Source organism: Ambystoma mexicanum, chromosome 6q (assembly GCF_040938575.1).
Source record: "Ambystoma mexicanum isolate Mex_15411 chromosome 6q, UKY_AmexF1_1, whole genome shotgun sequence".
Lineage (NCBI taxonomy): Eukaryota > Metazoa > Chordata > Amphibia > Caudata > Ambystomatidae > Ambystoma > Ambystoma mexicanum.
The window spans coordinates 1,406,750,634-1,406,768,439 of NC_090937.1; the positions used below are offsets into that span (position 1 = coordinate 1,406,750,634).

General features: G+C 49.3%; 1 protein-coding gene across 2 annotated transcripts in view; it reads left to right on the forward strand.

Moving 5' to 3' along the window:
- Nucleotides 1-17,806, forward strand: part of MFSD10 (major facilitator superfamily domain containing 10) — a 999,075-nt gene that overhangs the window by 451,487 nt on the left and 529,782 nt on the right. For both annotated transcript variants that reach the window (XM_069632064.1, XM_069632063.1), the window contains exon 6: nucleotides 14,129-14,317. In XM_069632064.1, coding sequence (XP_069488165.1) covers nucleotides 14,129-14,317 — 189 coding nt within the window. The remainder of the gene's footprint in view (nucleotides 1-14,128; nucleotides 14,318-17,806) is intronic.

Below are 17,806 nucleotides of genomic sequence, written 5' to 3' on the forward strand. Positions count from 1 at the left end.
CCTGAGCCTAGCACTCATGCCGACTCCTCTTACCGGCGCCTTATGTCCAGGGTCAACGAGTACTTGGGTTGGTCTGCTCCCCCAGGGGATTTTCTTCAGGATGGCCTTACGGATATCCTCGACCAAGGTCCACCAACTGACCCGGTACTGCTGTTCTATATGGCTCTACAGAGGAGGGTGGCGGCGGCTTTGACTGCCATGCAGAGTCTCCCGGCAGTGGGCAAGTCTTTGCCGCGAAAATACCGCCCAGCCAGTAGCGACCCCTGCTACTTGACCAAGCACCCCACTCCGGAGAATTTGGTGGTGCAGGCGGCTAGCTACGGCCCCGGCAAAGCAGGCGTCGTATCCTACCATCCCTCCTAATAGGGACGACAAGCGTTTTGACGGCTGGGCAAAGAAAGTGTGTTCTTCAGGGGGTATGGCGCTTGAGGCGGCCAACTCTGTATGTGCCTTGTCACATTTCACGCACACTCTGTGAAACTGTTTCCTTAGCGGCTGAACATATTCCCGAAGGGGATGGTTTCCTTGCCATGGTTCATGATGGTAAGGACGCCATGTGTGAGGCCGTTCAGTCGGGTTTGGACATGGCGGATTGCGTCAGCCGGTCCATGGCTGCGAGCACCGTGATACGCAGGTTTGCGTGGTTGCGGATGTGCAGGCCCGGCTCCTCAAAATGCCCTTTGACGGTGAACATCTTTTTGGCAGCAAGACTGACGAGAGCCTTGAAGTCGCTGGGCGCTGCAGTTCGCCAACCTCCGCCTTTTCGTCCTAGGGGACAGCAATGGAGGGGAGGTTCCTTTCGTTATTACTCGCCCTTTGGTAAAGCGAGAGGAGCTGCCAGTCAAAGGGGCAATCGTAGGATTGCCAGAGGTGGAAAGCAAGGTACTCGAGGTGCCAAGGCCGCTTGGGCTGTTGCCGCCTCTTTGCCCTCAGGCAACGCCGCAGCTGCTTCAGCTCAGTCATGAGGCCATGTCTCATGGTTCGCCGGTTGGGGGAAGGCTGGCGCAGCAACTTGCAGAGTGGCACGCCATTACTTCAGATGTGTGGGTTCTGGAGATCATAACCCATGGCTACTGTTTTCCTTTCCGGTAGAGGCCTCAAGACAATCCACCGGGGAATCTCTCTTTGAAGAGTCCGGATCCGCTCCTTGCGCAGGAAATTCAATCCCTGCTGGAGAAAGGCACCATAGAACTGGTGCCTGTAGCGGAGAGGAGCAAGGGATGGTATTCCCCTTATTTTTTGATTTCCAAGAAAGACGGGGGATTGAGACCCATCGTGGACTTGGGCGGTTTGAACAAACTCCTCAGGAAGGACAAGTTCAAGATGGGTACTCTCTCAAGTCCTCCAGGCCCTTCAACTTCAGGACTGGTTCGTGTCTCTCGACCTCAAGGACGCTTATTTTCATGTGCCGATACAACCAAAGCACAAGAAGTACCTGAGGTTCGCGGTTGGCGACTCGCACTTTCAGTTTCGGGTCCTGTCGTTCGGATTCACCTCCGCCCCGAGAGTCTTCACCAAGCTCATGCTAGTGGTGGCAGCACACCTCAGGAAAGGGAGGATTCATGTCTACCCCTACCTGGACGATTGGTTGATCAGGGCGCGCTCTCCCGAGCAAGTCTCCTGGATCATCTGTCAGTCACCTGCCACTCTCTACACAAGCTGGGCTTCTCCCTCAATTTAAAGAAGTCCCATTTGACACCACTCAGAGGCTCCAGTACATCGGAGCAGTGCTCGACACGTCCCTGGGGCACTGTTTTCCTCCCCAGGTGAGGGCTCATCACATTCAGCAGATGGTGCACAAGTTTCAGCTTGCCCAGAGTCTCCCAGCATTCGAGTTCTTGAGATTGCTCGGCCTCATGGCATCCTGTATTCTTCTGGTGCCAGAGGCCAGGTTGCGGATGAGATCTTTGCAATGGGCACTCAAGCTCCAGTGGTTTCAGTCCTCCGGCAGGATGTCGGACCCTGTTCAGGTGCCGTCCTCGGTCGCCCAGGACCTTCTGTGGTGGGCCGTCGAAGACAATCTGATGAAGGGGGCTCCGTTTTGGCTACCCTGGCCGGAGGGGACGATCGTGACGGACACATCCCTCACGGGATGGGGAGCTCATGCCAACGAGTTGAAAGTCGGCGGTCGTTGGTCTCCGTCGGAGTCCAGACTCCATATCAGTCTGTTGGAGCTGAGGGCCGTCAGGCTAGCCCTGAAGGCTTTTCTGCCGACTGTACGAGGGAAGAATGTCGTGATCCTGATGGACAACATGGTGGCCATGCACTACCTCAACAAAAGGGGGGGGCAGGGTTACTTCCTCTGTGCAGGGAGGCGATGCAGCTCTGGTTCTGGGCAATCCAGCAGGAAGTTTCGATCTCAGCAGTTCATCTGGCGGGAGACGACAACGAGACGGCGGATGCTCTGAGCAGGCAGAGCGTGATCTCTCACGAGTGGGAGTTGGCTCAGGAGATTCGCTTGGAGATCTTCGCCATGTGGGGGAACCCTCAAGTGGATCTATTCGCCTCCAGTGTCAACCGGAAGTGCGAGAGGTTCTGCTCGTGGGAATTTCCTCCAAAAGGAGCCTTAGGAGATGCGTTTGTGGTGGAGTGGTCATTCCCACTGCTGTACGCGTTTCCTCCAGTCCCCGTCATCCCGCAAGTACTACAGAGGTTTGGTTCCCGGATGATCCTCATTGCTCCGGCGTGGGCCCGGAGGACGTGGTACCCGGACCTTCTCGACTTGTCCATCTGCCCTCCACGTCGTCTTCCCTACTGAGACGATCTGCTCTCACGGGAGGGGCGTCAGGTTCTCCATCCAGAGGTCAGATCCCTCAGCCTTGGTTTATGAAAGGTTGATATATTTGGATTGGGACCTCCCTGAAGACGTGATGGAGGTGTTGCTCTGGGCCAGACGGCCAGCAACAAATTCCTTGTACCGTTGCCGTAAGTTCTGCGACTGGTGCAGGGTTAAGAATGTGGATCCTTTTGCATGTGACATTCCCATGGTTCTGTCTTTTTTGCTTTCTTTGGCCCACAGGGGCCTGCAAGTGGGTACCGTTAAAGGGTTGGTGGCGCTTTCCATATTTAAGCTCTCGTCTGAAGAGTGTTCTTATTTTAAAATTCCTTTAATTTCTATGTTTCTGAAAGGGCTCACTAATGTGTTCCCTCCGTCACCTTTCCTGTTGCCCGGTTGGGATTCTAACCTTGTTCTCAAGTTTTTGATGGGTGCTCCGTTTGAGCCTTTGCGTTCATGCCCGTTGAGAATGTTAACTCTTAAAACTGTGTTTTTGGTTGCGGTCACTTCCGCTCGCAGAGTGAGTGAGTTACAGGCACTTAAGCCACCCTTCACTGTATTTCATAAGGACAGGGTTGTCCTTAGAGTTCGTCCTTCCTTTCTTCCGAAGGTGGTGTCGGAATTTCATTTAAGCCAGAAGGTTGTTTTTCCGGCGTTTTATCCTCCTCCACATCCTGGTAAGGAAGAGGAGAGGCTCCATAGGCTTGATCCTAGGAGAGTGTTAAGCTTTTATATTGCACGCATGTCGCGGGTCAGAGTGGACGATCAACTCTTCATTGGTTACGCTGGAAAGCGTTTGGGACAAGCTGTGATGAAACAGACTTTGTCTCGCTGGATTATTTTGGCTATCTCTGAGTGTTACCGCTTGGCAGGTAAGGCCCCACGGGTCGGCTTACGGGCCCATTCTACCAGGGGTATGGCTGCCTCTACTGCCCTACAGAGGGGGGTTCCTATTCGTAACATCTGTGATGCAGCCACCTGGGCTTCGGTACATACTTTTGTACGTCACTACTCCCTCGATTCCATCCGTGGGCAGGATCTGGCCTTTGGCAAGCCGGTCCTTTACTCCGCAATTTGATTGGGCATTCTAAATATCTGTTTTCTAAATTCTTTTTCCACCTCCTTGCATTGGTACTGCTTTGGGAGTCTGTCATAGATATGGAATACGCCGGAGGACCCAATCCCCTCGAAGAACAAGTTACTCTCTTACCTGGTAACGTTCTTTCGATGGGATGGTCCGACGACGTATTCCATATCGCTCCCTCCCTACCTTCCCCGCTTAAGAAGTTCATATGCGATTGCAGCTTACGTTTCCGCAAGGCTTTGTGTGTCAGACTGGCAGACGACTGGTTCCACACGTTCTGGGGGAAAAAACTACAACTGAGGCTACGGGCGTTGTGCGTCCTACTTATAACATCCAGTGACGTCGAAGGAGGTCCTCGAGGGCAGCTCATCGACGCAGGACGCAGACGCCGAAGATTTTCCGAAGCAGCACAGCTGTGGTGATTACTGTCATAGATATGGAATACGCCGTCGGACCATCCCATCGGAAGAACGTTACCAGGTAAGAGTAACTTGTTCTTTTGTGTAAATGCTTATTGAGTTTGCAACTAAACAATATTTTAGGGATAGTAGTACATTACTTGCTGATCTCAACACATCCCTTTTCGCAACAATGGCGTCTAGACGTTTATAAGAATCTATCAGACAAAAGTATCAGTGTGCAAATGTTGCTTGAGAATCCAATACAAGCCAAAAAGACATTGTAGCAGTACAATTGGATTGTGAATACAGACAAGTATATTGCATATAACAATTTCTCTATTGCATTGTTTGGACAAAAGAGGCATTGCCAAATGTCAGATTATCTGGTCAAATTTCCATCGCCATACATAAGAAATAAGTACTTAAGATTCAGGCTAAATCTATGGCCTACAAACAACATCTTGGCAAGAAGAAAACAGATACCAAAAGGGCGAAATTTCTGTCGTTTCTGCAAAAATAATAAGCAGAGAAAGACGCTGGAAGATATCATAGTCTCTTGCCCCGATTTGGAGTCACAGAGAAACTTATTTTTCTCAAATACATTATACATCTATGCACCGACTAGTCATGAGGACATATGGCGGCGTCTCTTCTGCAGCACAAAATTTTCTGTGAGGAAAGCGATTGTTCATTTCTTGATCTGTTTATTTCCAGATTAATTTTAATAATTGTCACAAGAATCTGCAAGATGTAAACTCATACATTGATGAATTGTAAATTGGAATGTATTAACTATGCAAAAAACTGTTTCTATTGTAATGAATTATGAAAAAATTATTCTTTTTCTTTGCTTTTATGTCATTTTGTAAATATAAATTGAAAATAAAATTGAAAGGTTGAATCAAATCAGCCAAACAAATAAAAAAAATTAAAAAAGGTTACCACTCACTCAGCAGAAATAGACCAAAAATCCAATAGTCCAGCAAAAAGACTGGGGTACTCACAAAGTGGGAACTATACTCAAAAAGAAAATAAAACCGAACAGCTTTGCTTCCAGAATGGACAATTTCTTACGATGGCAGAACAAGGATGTGCACCAGCTCCATTTCCAAGGGCAAGACAGGAGTATTCTGTGGGTGTTGCAGGCAGTGTGTTGAGCTTTAGGTTTTCTTGTGCTTGTTGGTCTTCCTCATTCTCTAACAATTTGGTAGCTGGCAGAAGGAAGGGCTCAGGGAAACCCCACACACCGTAGTTCCCGACCATCCTAGAGTCTTCAACATTTGGCAACCCTTACTTCTGGTGCTTTCACCAAAGTGGTAAGTGGCTTCAGAAGTCATGAGATTTCTAGTCTACTGAATTTGTGACTGTAGAATTAATTATTCTGAAGCAAGGCTATCTCAGGCCACGGTCCAGTTTGTCACCCTTACTAGGATCTCTTCAACAACCTCCCCTTCTGAAACCAAGCTTAATTATGGAAGTCTGAGAGAAAACAAGACTTTCCAGATTCACCTCCATTGGGAAACTCGAAACGGATCTCGCCATGTGCTTTGCAGTAATTCAATATTTAACCCTCTTGTAGGCATCAATACTTTCAGCTATTATCTCATCTCTCATACATTACACTCTATTATATATTTATTTCAGTTCTCTGCCTTTGGCAGGTTCCTTCTGTATCTGTGTTATATCTACTTTATGGATTTGTTGTGATTTTTGATTAATTAATTCCGGTCACCATAATGGGCGTGTAAGTCCAAAATGAAACCAGCCCCAACATGCAAGACGCACAGCCAGTATGCAAATTGCAAGCATCAATAGAATGTCCCATTTATGGGGCAATTTATGAAAGGATGACTTTTCTTTCTGGGGAAGAACAAACCTAGTGGGGACCCAGTTTACTGTCAGATTGGCAGGTGTGAGGTGTCAGAAATGCGAGACGGACACGTAGGTAGAGTTCTCCAGCATGGGGTCTGGCCTGGATTCACATGCTCATGAATATTCCCTGTCGTCGGGCTGGGAATCCTCGGTAAAAGAAAAAACAGTTTCACTTTCACTTACAAACTGAATTTCTCCTTTAAACCACTTGCTGTCCTCTGGGTCATACTGCCCCCATCCAATGACAGTTGTTTCCCTAAGCCCCTCCTCTGGCAGCCATCTTCAGATTTTTACTGCACGCTTCAGTGTTGGGAGTCCTCGAGTTTGCTCTGCGAGCTACTTCTAAGTTTTTTTCGTGTTTCCGGCGGAAAAAGTTTCAATTTTTGCTCCAAAAGATCCTGTGTGCTTTTTTCTGTATCTGCCGAAAGGAGGGATCCATTGTCTGTGAATTTCAGCAGGAGGATCGTCTAAGATTCCAGAAGGCCATTGGACCTACTTTGCACGCTCCGACCATGACGGAGGAGAAGGGAGTAGGGAGGGTCCCTCTTCTAGCCCTGCACCAAGTGCGGGCTCCGGAATGTGTTTGTGCAAGACAAGCATCTGCAATGCCTCTGCTGCCTGCACCCGGACCAAAAGGAGGTGGAGTGCGAGATGTGCCTCGGGTTCTCCAAGACGATGTCGAAGGACAGGCACAGCAGACTGGCAGCGTAGCTTAATGCTAAGGCCTCTGCCCCGTGCCCCAAACAGGGTCATGCCTCTTCCAGGACCAGCCGGTCCGAGGAGCGGTCTTCCAAGTCCTTTGAGGGTGCCTCATCCGTGAGTGTCCAAGACAAGGGCGAAGAACTGCAAGTCCGAGTCTACCGGGTTTGCTGCGTAAGCGGGTCCCAAGTTGGATAGGGCGTGATCGACATCACCCTCCGCCTTCATTGCCAGCCGGCAATTGAGCTCCCCCTCAAAAAGGAAATCTACCTCGGCTAAACTGTGGGAGAAGTCTGAGAAGCCACGGACAGAGGAGAAGAAGGCAGAACTTCCCAAGCAGGCCCCATCCGCACAGGCTAAGACTTTGTCAATGATGGAGTTGGTGGCAGCTGCCCTCACAACTCCTAAGGGAGCTGACCCTGTGAAGGTAGCTCCCGCAGCACAGAAGGTATCCCTGCCCCCAAGGTGCGACACCACTGCAGTGACTTCGGCAAAGTCTTCTGGCATGCCAGAAGGGGGGAAACCGGCTCAGACCCTGGTTCAAGCACCACAGGGGGAAAAAAGTGGGATGGGGCAAGGATGTCCCGTAACAGCCCTCCCAGTGCGTGGCACAAGCCATGGAGGTCTTGTCCATAGACGACGAGGACCAGGAGTCCTTGCACATGGCCCACGGGGATGTGAAAGAGGAGGACAAGGGCGATGGAGACAGCAACACAGGGGGGCCTAGTTTTCCGATTTCCCGCAAGCTCAGCCGAGAAATGTCTCTGGACATTCTGTTGACCCTTCACACCTTGGTGTCAGAGATCCAGAAGAGGATGACACCGGCCCGGTTTCAGTGGTGCCCCACTCACCTGTTCAGCCTCCAACGATGAAGAGGAAGTGCCATCTGATGCCCCATTTAAGCCTCTGCATCCGCAGCAGACCCAGACACAGGTATGGGGACGGATACAGCCATGACTACGGACGACGATGAGGATATCGTTGCAGCGGACGGCGAGTCTTTGATTTTTGATGCGCCACTGAGGGCGTCCCCACCGGATGAGGTGGGGTCGTTCCATTGCATGATTGCCAAAGCCGACAAGCTTTTTCAGCTTGTGCCCGAAGAAACCAGGAAGGAGGGTTTCTTGTACCAGAGGTGCGAGGCAAAAAGGATGACCATCATGGCAGTGCCCCTTCTGGATGCCTTGTGGGAAGAGGGCCTGGCACTCATGAAGAACCCTTGCATGGCTCCAGCCAAACGAGATAGGCTGGAGAAGTATCGGGTGCCGGACTCCACACCCAAGTGCCTGAGGTCGCAACCATCGCCGGATTTGGTGTTCTCCGCGGCAGCTTGGAAACGGTCGGCAAACCCGTTCTAGTCTTCTTTGGTCCCTACGGACAGCAAGAGGAAGAAGTTGTATGCCATGGGAAGGAAGGTGATTTACACCACAGCGTCCACTATCAAGGTGGCCAACGCATTGGCGATCAGCCAGGTACGACAGGAAGCAGTGGTACAAGCTGTGGCCTATTCTGGAGTTCCGACCAGACGATAAGAAGATGGAGGCAATCACTCTTTCCAGGATGGGGAGGTTGTGCCTGATCACGCCATTACAGTAGCACTCGACGTCGCCGCCACGGGGTACCGGCAGGTGGGGAACAGTGTCTGCCTTCATTGACAAGGCTGGATGAAGGCCACGAATTTCCAGAAGGCGGTCTAGGCGAAGGTGTGGGACATGACCTTCGACAGGAAGAACTTGTTTGGGAAGGTCGTTGACCAGTCCCTCCAGGCCATCAAAGCAGAGTGGGAGACAGCCCGTTCCTTGGGCACTCTTCAGCAGCAGCGCTCTTCTTTTTGCTCCTCCAAGGGAAAGTCGAGCAGGTCTTCCAAGGGTTTCTCCACTTCGTACCATCAGCCTTTCAGATCCATGACCCAGGAAACCTACAGGGGCCGTTCCCAGGCCTACAGTAGCGGAGGACAGCGTCACCGTCATCCACAGCACAGGACGCTGGCTCAGAAACAAACCTCAACCGGCCGGGACATCCGGCGGGCGGCCGGCTGACTTGGTTTATCAGCAAATGGAAGAAGATCACCACTGACAGATTGGTGCTGGATGTTCTCGCCCAGGTACACACCCTGGAGTTTCAATGCATATGTCCGTGGATCCCTGCGGCTACCAGTCAGGAGCAGCCATCCCCTCAGCTCCTCAAAGAGGTACGGGCCATGCTGCGAAAAAGGGGTGATATAACTAGTTCCCCAACAACTCTGGGGCTTCGGACTCTATTCCAGATACTTCTGGTCAGAAAGAAGACAGCGGGTTGGAGGCCCATTCTAGACTAGCGACGTCTCAACAAATATTAAAGTCCCAAAAGTTCAGGCTGGTCACGTTGCAGCACATGCTCGGCCAACTGGAGGAAGGAGATTTCTTGATGTCGCTGGACCTGGAGGACACCTATTTCCACATTCACAAGAAGCATCAAAGGTTTATGCGTTTTCGTAGTGCAGGGTCAGCACTACCAGTTCAAGGCCCTACCTTTCGGATTGAATGCGGCCCCCAGAGTGTTCACAAAATGCATGGCACTGATGGCGGCCCATCTAAGTCTACGGGTATACATGTATACCCGTACCTCGACAACTGGATCATTCGGACCCGCTCGCAGGAGTTGGCCGTCGGACACACAGAGGCGACTGTCGATCTACTGACAGATCTGGGATTCTCCATCAACTATCCAAAGTCCTGCTTGACATTGCAGAACACGCTGTTCCTAGGGGGCCAGACTCAATACGGTGTCTGGCGTCTCCCTCTGAGGGGAGGGTAGCAGCCATTGAAGGGAAGGTGCAGCGGCAGTTGTCGAAGACAGCTAGGTGCAAACCATCAAGTAGTTGCTCAGCATGTTGTTGTCCTGCATCTAGCTCATCCGGCTCTGCAGGTTACAGATGCAACCTCTTCAAGAGTTCCTGGACGCTCGCTGGATACAGGTGTCCGGAAGCTTCTCAGACAAAATCCCACTTGACGAGTTCAGTCGGGCGATAGGGTGGTGGGGCATCCGCTCCAACATTACCCGGCCTGCAGGGTTTCAAATCCCACCATACTAGGAGACGGTCACCACAGACACTTCCCTGGAAGGATGGGGAGCCCACACCGGATGCCTGCATGCCAGAGGCCTGTGGCTGCTGGAGGAGAAGGATCTCCATATCAACATTCTGGAGCTATGGGCAGGGTTTCCTCTTCATAAGCATCACGGAAACGCTCTCCTGAACATCCGTGAAGATCCTCTCCAACCTTGACTCTAAAAGATTACCTCTGTCCTCATCCTACTCGATCTCTCTTCTGCCTTCGACATGGTCTACCATATCACCATGCTCAACCGTCTCCGTGATAACCTGGTTATCACTGATCAGGCTCTGGCCTGGCTGACCTCTTTCCTCTGACCGACCCTGCCAGGTCCAACTTGCGTCCTTCCTATCATCTATCTCCCTCTCTACCTGTGCTGTTTCCTAGGGGTCTAACCTCTCGCCCTGGCTTTTCATCCAATACCTGGCAACTCTCCCCCACTGCATTGCTGTTTTCTGCTCAAATGTCCAGTGCTACGCAGATGACACAACTCCTTTTCAGGCTGCCTTCGGCCACCTCCTCTCCTTCTCTCATCTCTGATTGCCTAACTGCCATTAAAGATTGGTGTGCCGCCATTGATCTTTGAATGCCAACAAGACTGAGATCCTCCTCATCGGCACACCTTCACCATCCTTTCCCTTCACTCTCTGGCCGGTCTCCCTTGGCCCTCCTCCTACCCCTACCTGCGAGGCTAAGAACCTCTGGGTCATCTTTGACTCCACACTTTCCTTCTCTGCCCATATCTCTGATGTCTCTAAAAAGTCAAACTTCCTACTGCACCTCCTCCGAAGTACCCTGCCTTTCCTCTCCTTGCCCCAGAAGCTCATTGTCTACCAAGCTCTGGTTCTCTCCAGTTTGGACTATTGTAACAGCCTCTTTCTGAATCTTCCTGCCTCTACTCTCTGCCCTTTACAACTAATCCAGAACAGGACTGCAAGACTTGTCCTTGACCTCAAGCCCTGGGATCGTATCTCTCCAGCTCTGAAATCCCTTCATTGGCTCCCAGTGGATGCAAGGATTAAATTCAAAACCCTCTGCATTGTCCACAAGGCTTTCTGGGGCCTGGGTCCAAAATACCTTCAACTATCCCTCCGCAAATACCTCCCCTCTCGAGCTCTTCTCTCCTCTACCTCCCTCAGGGTCAGTCGTTTTTCTTTTCAAATAATCAAGCTTGGGCTAGATCTCGGTCTTCGGCTGATGCCTCCCTTTGGAACCGCCTCCCTGCCACTTTGAAACTTGAGGAGAACCATCTCTGATTCCAGAAGCACCTCAAGACCTTCCTCTTTGCTTCTGCCTTTGCCCTCCCTCTGCCCTGCCGATCTGTTTCCCTCTTGGCACCGTGCACCTAGCCACCATCTGTCCTCTGGGCCCAGGTACCTGCTCACCCTGCCACCCTCCTGCACTGCCTGCGGGCCACCCCTTGCACTGGGATCTGTATCTGTACCCATACAGACCCCCATCACCTTTCTTTTCTTTCTGCACTTATCAGACATACCCTCTCTGCTGCCTTCACCACAGCACTTGCCAGTAGCTGGCTGCACTACCATCGTTTATTGCCTTTATTATTTATTTATTTTTATTGATTTATTATAATTTATCTGTCCTGCTCCTCACTTTCCACTTCTCCCCTTCCATGCACTTCTCCCCTCTTTCATGCACTTCTCCCCTTTCCGTTTCCCATGCACTTGCGCGTTCTCAATGTCACTGGGCCTAGTGAGATCGTTGTTTTGTTCTCCCCTGTTCCTCTTGACTTTCAACACAATTGGTTCACAACTTCTGCTAGATGTATATTGTACAAAAGTACAATGCTTCTCATATTGATCTGTTTTCCATATGCAATGCTGGTTACACTTCTCTCCCCCTTGATCCTTTCTACAAGGAGGGCCTTTCTCCTGCAGCCTCTAATTTTTCTACACAACCTATTGGCTGCTGGCAATGCAGTTAACAACTTTCTCCTCCATGGTATCTTGTTCTAGGACTGCTACATTCAAGTGGCCTGGATGTCACACAGCTTTCACTGGCTTTGGCAATGCAGGCTCCAAAGCTATCTCCTTTGTTTTATTGTTGCCTCCTTTTGGCTTGGGCTTTGCGGGTAACAATATGCTCCTATTCAACATTTCCCTTTTGTGATGTTTAATTCACTTTGCTTGATTATTGCCCCCTTTTGGCTTTGGCAATGCGGTTGCAATATTCTCCAATTCGACCTCGCCTAATAAGAGAGTTGCGCCCAGATTGCTTTAATTCAAAGGTTCGATGTTCAAAGTGTACATTCTTAAACAGCAGTCTACTTCGGAGCGCCCAGAGGGCTCACCTGTATCGGGCCAACTCACTGGTCTTGCCTGGCGTCTCTCGCTGGTTCTGTGTCTTCGCTCATCAGGACTTCTGCTGCTTGCACGGCCTGTCAATGAAGCTTTCACTGCTCCACATGCGCTCCGGTGAAAGCCTCACACCGGGACAAGATGCAGGACACTGAGAGCTTCTCTCTCCCTCAGGACAGCTGGGCGCAACGCTGCTTCTTGCTTGCCGTCCTCTTCATCTTCCAGAAACCCTGACCGTTGCCACTTTCTCTGCACGGCGTACAGCTACGGCTCCCACTTCTGCTTTCTCCTGCTTCTCCCACTGCTTCCTCCTGACATGCACCTGCAAGGCCTTTAAATGTTTAAAGGTCCTGCTCAGGTGTGGGTCAATACCACAACTAGACCGCTCACTACGTTTTAGCAACTCTGGATCCCTCTTCCTCGTCTCAGTACTAAGAGTATTATGGGACTTGAAGTCCATCATGTTCTTAGTTACTTTAAGATCATTTAATCCACTCTGAGTGATTAATAGGTAGTCATTTTAAGGGAAGATTTAAAAGGAAGTAATTGCTTTCTCTTAGGTTTATCCACACACAATGCAGAATCATAACTACTAAATGTAGTTACATTAAATCCCTGTTCCCTAATATACATCGTTTTCATGTTTATGATCTTGTACTTGGCTCTTCGAGCAAGTCTGGGACGGGAAGCCCTTCTACGACATGCCATTAGATATTTAGGCATTAGGAAAACCTCAACCTCAGAGGATGAATACTGCGTCCCTCCCGACATCACCACATTCCCTTGATGGCCTTCTTCTCCCATGTGATCCACCCCCAGGGTTAGGATCAGGCAGCGGCTGCCTTCACCTGGCCACATAGGAGAAGACTTTAAGCTGGGATTCTGTGATGACTCTGCCGGATTCATCACACAGGACAGGGACGACATTGTAAAACTACTAAATTTTGCAGAAAAGTATTTTACAAAATCATTTATCTGCTAGGAAATGTCAGTGTTCAGGTTGCTACATCTTTGGAGCTTAAACTCTTACACTTGGAGATGACCCTATACTCTTAAAGCCCAACCAATCAGAATTAACCATCCACTGATTTTTCCTTCAGATGGTATTCTCGGTTCCATGGAATGTCCCCGCAAAAATGTCTCCTGACAAAAAAGTTGCTGTTTTTTGCGGAGCCATTATTACATTGAACATGCAGGGGACACCCCTGCAAACCCTGGATTCTATTTTTTCTTTTCTTTTTTTTTTTTTACAAGAGGAGCAGGGGACATCCCCTGCAACCCGGCCCATATATAATGTCACAATATATAATATTGCCAATGGCTTTTCCCGGCGACATTATGTATGGGGACATTACCTGATACCTTGTAAACCCAACCACCTGGCGAGGGTAAAGCAGCATTTCAGTCCTTTGGCCAGAGGATACATTGCAGATGCACAGGTAGCCAAAACGCCCCCAATCTAAATATGAAATTCCATTTGAAGATGTACTACAATGAAAACTTGAAACATTGTGGTTTGAAGCAGACTAAATGTGCTTTTCAGGCACATTTAGGCAGCCGCATGAGGACCTACCTTTCAGAATTGTATGCAAGATTCACAACATTAACTTTTTGCTCTCTTACTGAAGGAACATCTTTTTTAAATCTAGCATGTGTGATTGCCTTAGTGTTTCCAATCAAAATAAAAAAGCACCTGTTAAGTGGGTTTGTGTTTGGAGTCTTGTTCCGTTGAGGCCTAAACTTATTGTTGAAACAGTTTACCCAATACCTGTATCAAAGGTTAAATTAGTTTAATGGCATGGCTACTTTTGTTTGGTCACTACCTGCATGCTCGAAGGTTGTGATCAGTAAGTGGCCTGACCACACTCTTCTGCTTTGTTTTGCAGGCTATGATTGGCATTGCTTTCTCTCTTGGATTCACTGTTGGGCCTATGATTGGAGCAATCTTCGCTATGAATGCAGCAAGTGGAGAAATCTTCTACATGCGACCAGCTCTGCTTGCTCTACTGTTTGCAGTCATCGACCTAGTGTTCATCTTCTTTTTGCTCCCGGAGACACTTCCCAGAGAAAATAGGGTAAGAACTTGAGCATAGAGATGTATTGTAATTTTCTTCCAAGGTAATGATTTCATAATTCTATGAACTGCCAACCATTAAAGACTTTTTAATTGTATGTGTGATATCCCATTTGACTTCTTGCAGCCTCATTAAGATGATAGAGACAATGCCCTTCATTTTCGCAGATTACTGCATCCAGTGGTTGGGCTACATCTATGGCATTCTACCCGAGAGCTGAATCCTGCCAGATTTGATACTAGCCCTCACTGTATGCGTTTGGTGAAAGCTCCAGTAGAAGGGCACATTCCAGCTTCACCGATTTCCTTTACTTGGCCTGGTTTCCTTTTGCATAAGACCTAGGAGTATGCTCAAGGCAATGAACGGCCAATGCCATTAGATACCTCAAACACCTGCTCCCTACTGCATTTCTACTACCTGTGACGATCTTCCAAATGGTGTCACTTTTCAACAGAAGGGAGACCCTTTCCATGAGCCTAGGGTGGTGAGGCCACTAATGAATAGTCCCCCTAGAGGCTGGTAAAATGCTGGAGGACCTCACGGGGGAGGAACTCCTATCCTGGGGTTAAGGGCGAGAGTCCAAAACACAGCCCCTTTCACTCACAACCCCCACAGGGTAACACCCAAACCTTTGCTACCTAGGCTACAGTCTGAAACCATGTGTTATTGTAAACAGTCCGACAATCTTGCTGTAATGAGTACACGATGAAGAAAAACTCAAGCACATTAAAAGCAAATAGGAAGAGTGCTCAGCCAGCTGTTATCAATTCAATTGATGTTAGGCTGGGGCAGTCCGCACTAATTAAACTAAACAGCAAAGAAAGACTTTTTTCTGTTCCGAATCTGGAAGGAGATCCCGGGGAGCGAGGACGCCGTCTAGAGGGTCCAGAGAAGGAGAATGACGTGAAGGGTGTTGTTTGTCGCAACACACAAAGGCATGGTGTATGTTGGCAGGGTGTCAGCAATAGCAGAAGTAGCAAGTGGAGCGAGCATCTTGCAAGTCAGCAGCAGCAGCAGACAGAGCGACCAGAGAAAGGCAAAACCGGTTGTGATGTTGAAAATGCCATATGGAGGGACAGGGCCTCCTGTCCTTGTCCTACCGCTTCTCTGTATTTGTTTTCTGACACTGAGGTCCCACCTGGACCTCTGGCAGTGCAGCTCCTCATGTTTATCTTTTGGTGAACATCACCCATGGTAAACCCTTATGGCACCCATGGGTGGGGGTACTCCCTTGTACCCCTTATGTGTGTTTTTGGGCAACTGTGTTTTGCCCACAGAGCAGGGTATGGGCTGGTGGCAGCTACATGCTGACTTGGCAGTGGCACTGAGTGTCCTCCATTTTTGGGACACCCAGACCCTGCCATAGGAATCAATAGATTCCTGATAGAAGGCAAGATTGCCACTGTGGTCTCTTGGTTTCTATTGCCTTTTACCTTGTTTCCCAAAGTCCTAGGAAGCCCTGACTCTGTCCCTTCCTCCTGAATGGCTGTTGGGTGGAAATACCATATATGTCTCTGTTGTTCCCTTTCCCCATGACTGGGAGTTGGGTGGAAATAACATATATGGGTCTGGGGCTGCCTCCTATCAGACTGACTAGAGCCTTCCCAAGTGTTGTTCGTTGTGGGTACACCCTAGGGTTGGGACCTGTGTCAATGGAGTCTGAAGTGAACTAACATTCTCTGTTGTGGGTGTCTGGTTTGTGTATGTCTAAGAAAGCAAAGTGAGTCAAGGCTACCTCTCCCTTTGTCGCTAGGTAGTAGTTGACACAATTCTTTAAGCTAGTGTGACATGATTAGATCACGCTAGTGGGGCATACATCTGGTTAAAACAAAGTTTATTCTAAAATGTTTACAAGACGGTAACATAAAAACAAAACAAAACGTGATCTGTATACATTCAAAGGTTTCCACAGTGTTCAATACAGATGGTCTTAATGGACTATCGACCAATACATAGTGCATATCAACAATTAAAAACTGTGTATGAATGATCTGATTAGATTCCAAAAGATTTTTCACAATGCTTAATGCATGAAATGTTGATGAACCATTGATTAATACATAGCACATATCGGAGATGTCGGCACCTGCCTGCATTACCTCCTAAAAGCTTAAGCATTGCTGCTCACCACTTTTTACTAAATTGAGTCTTGCTGGGGTTGCTCTGTGCCTTTGTCCTACCATATAGAGGGCAGAAGTACAGATAGCCCCCCTCCAGTCTTTACACTGGTCCATTACCCTACCAGCCCAGGAGAGAGAGACCGGGCGATACGAAGGTGAATCTATCTAGAAAAGGTCGAGTGAAGTGAAGAAGTCTGAGCATGGGATGCCCAGAGAGTATCGAAATAGTTGAAACCAAGAGAAAGTGTGGGGGCGACGTGACCGGTCTTGAGTGGACCAGGCGAAGCAGGAACAATGTCGAATCGTCCTATGCTAGTCTACCACATAGGCGCTTATACGAGAAACAACCGGAAGAGCGAGCAATATGCTGCATGGAAGGCCTGGGCGGTTGGGTCTGCCCCGAACGCCCATGTTGCCTATAGTCTCAGGCTGTAAAGCCAAGGGGGCCTGAACGAAAGAAGGAAGAAACAAAACATCACAGAACAGCCCCAGGCACAACCAGTGAAACGTTCCCCTGCCCAGAGCAGGTAACGAGAGAATGCCCATGAGGGAGCTGAGGTATATGTGAAAGTCAAAACCTATCCAAAAGAGACTTACTTTAAACCGTGGGCTGGTGCTCGATCTTCTGCCACTAAAGGTAGAGGACACCTATCCTTTGGAAGTTGTTCTGGAGAACATGCAAAAGACGAAATGCAGGATCACTGGTATGGGTCGTTCTAATGCAGATGATGTTCATCAGAGGCCACAGCAAAACAAGTGGTGATGTCTAGAAGGTTTAGAATTAATCTTAAACTCTGGCATTGCTCTGGGCAACCGTCCAGACCATTTGTCTTCGCCTGCCAAGCCAATACAAAAGGGGAAACCCCATGTGTAAATCAGACATGGTCCCTCCCTGCTTGTGTTTCCGTGCAGAGAACTTGTCTAGCAGTTTGGACTGGGCTGCTCCCATTGGTGGCAGTACCTGACTGATTTGCATATGGCAATGGCACAGACTGGTTAAACAACGGTGGTGTGGAAGTTTCCCCAGAGCAGTGCCACTGGTTCAGATTAATTCAAAACCTGTGTAAATGCGTGAGCAAGCAGAGGTGGAGAGTGCATGCAAAGGAACCTCATGTTCTTTGCCAGTGGGCCTGCACAAAATGTTTTCCAGCCTAGAGGGGACAAGGAAGAGGCGTGAACTAGCAGCTGGTGCTGGATGAGGGACGTCTTAGATTCCCTGGCGGCAAAATGAAACTAGCTCAGGAAAAAGGTGGAGGCCAAGTAGAGGGCTGTAGCAAAGGTGACTCACCGGGCTGAAGCGTTGTGGTGGCAAGGTGTGGGTTCTGGTACAGCTGACTTTCTTCTGTGTGCGCCCAGGGGCACATTCTCT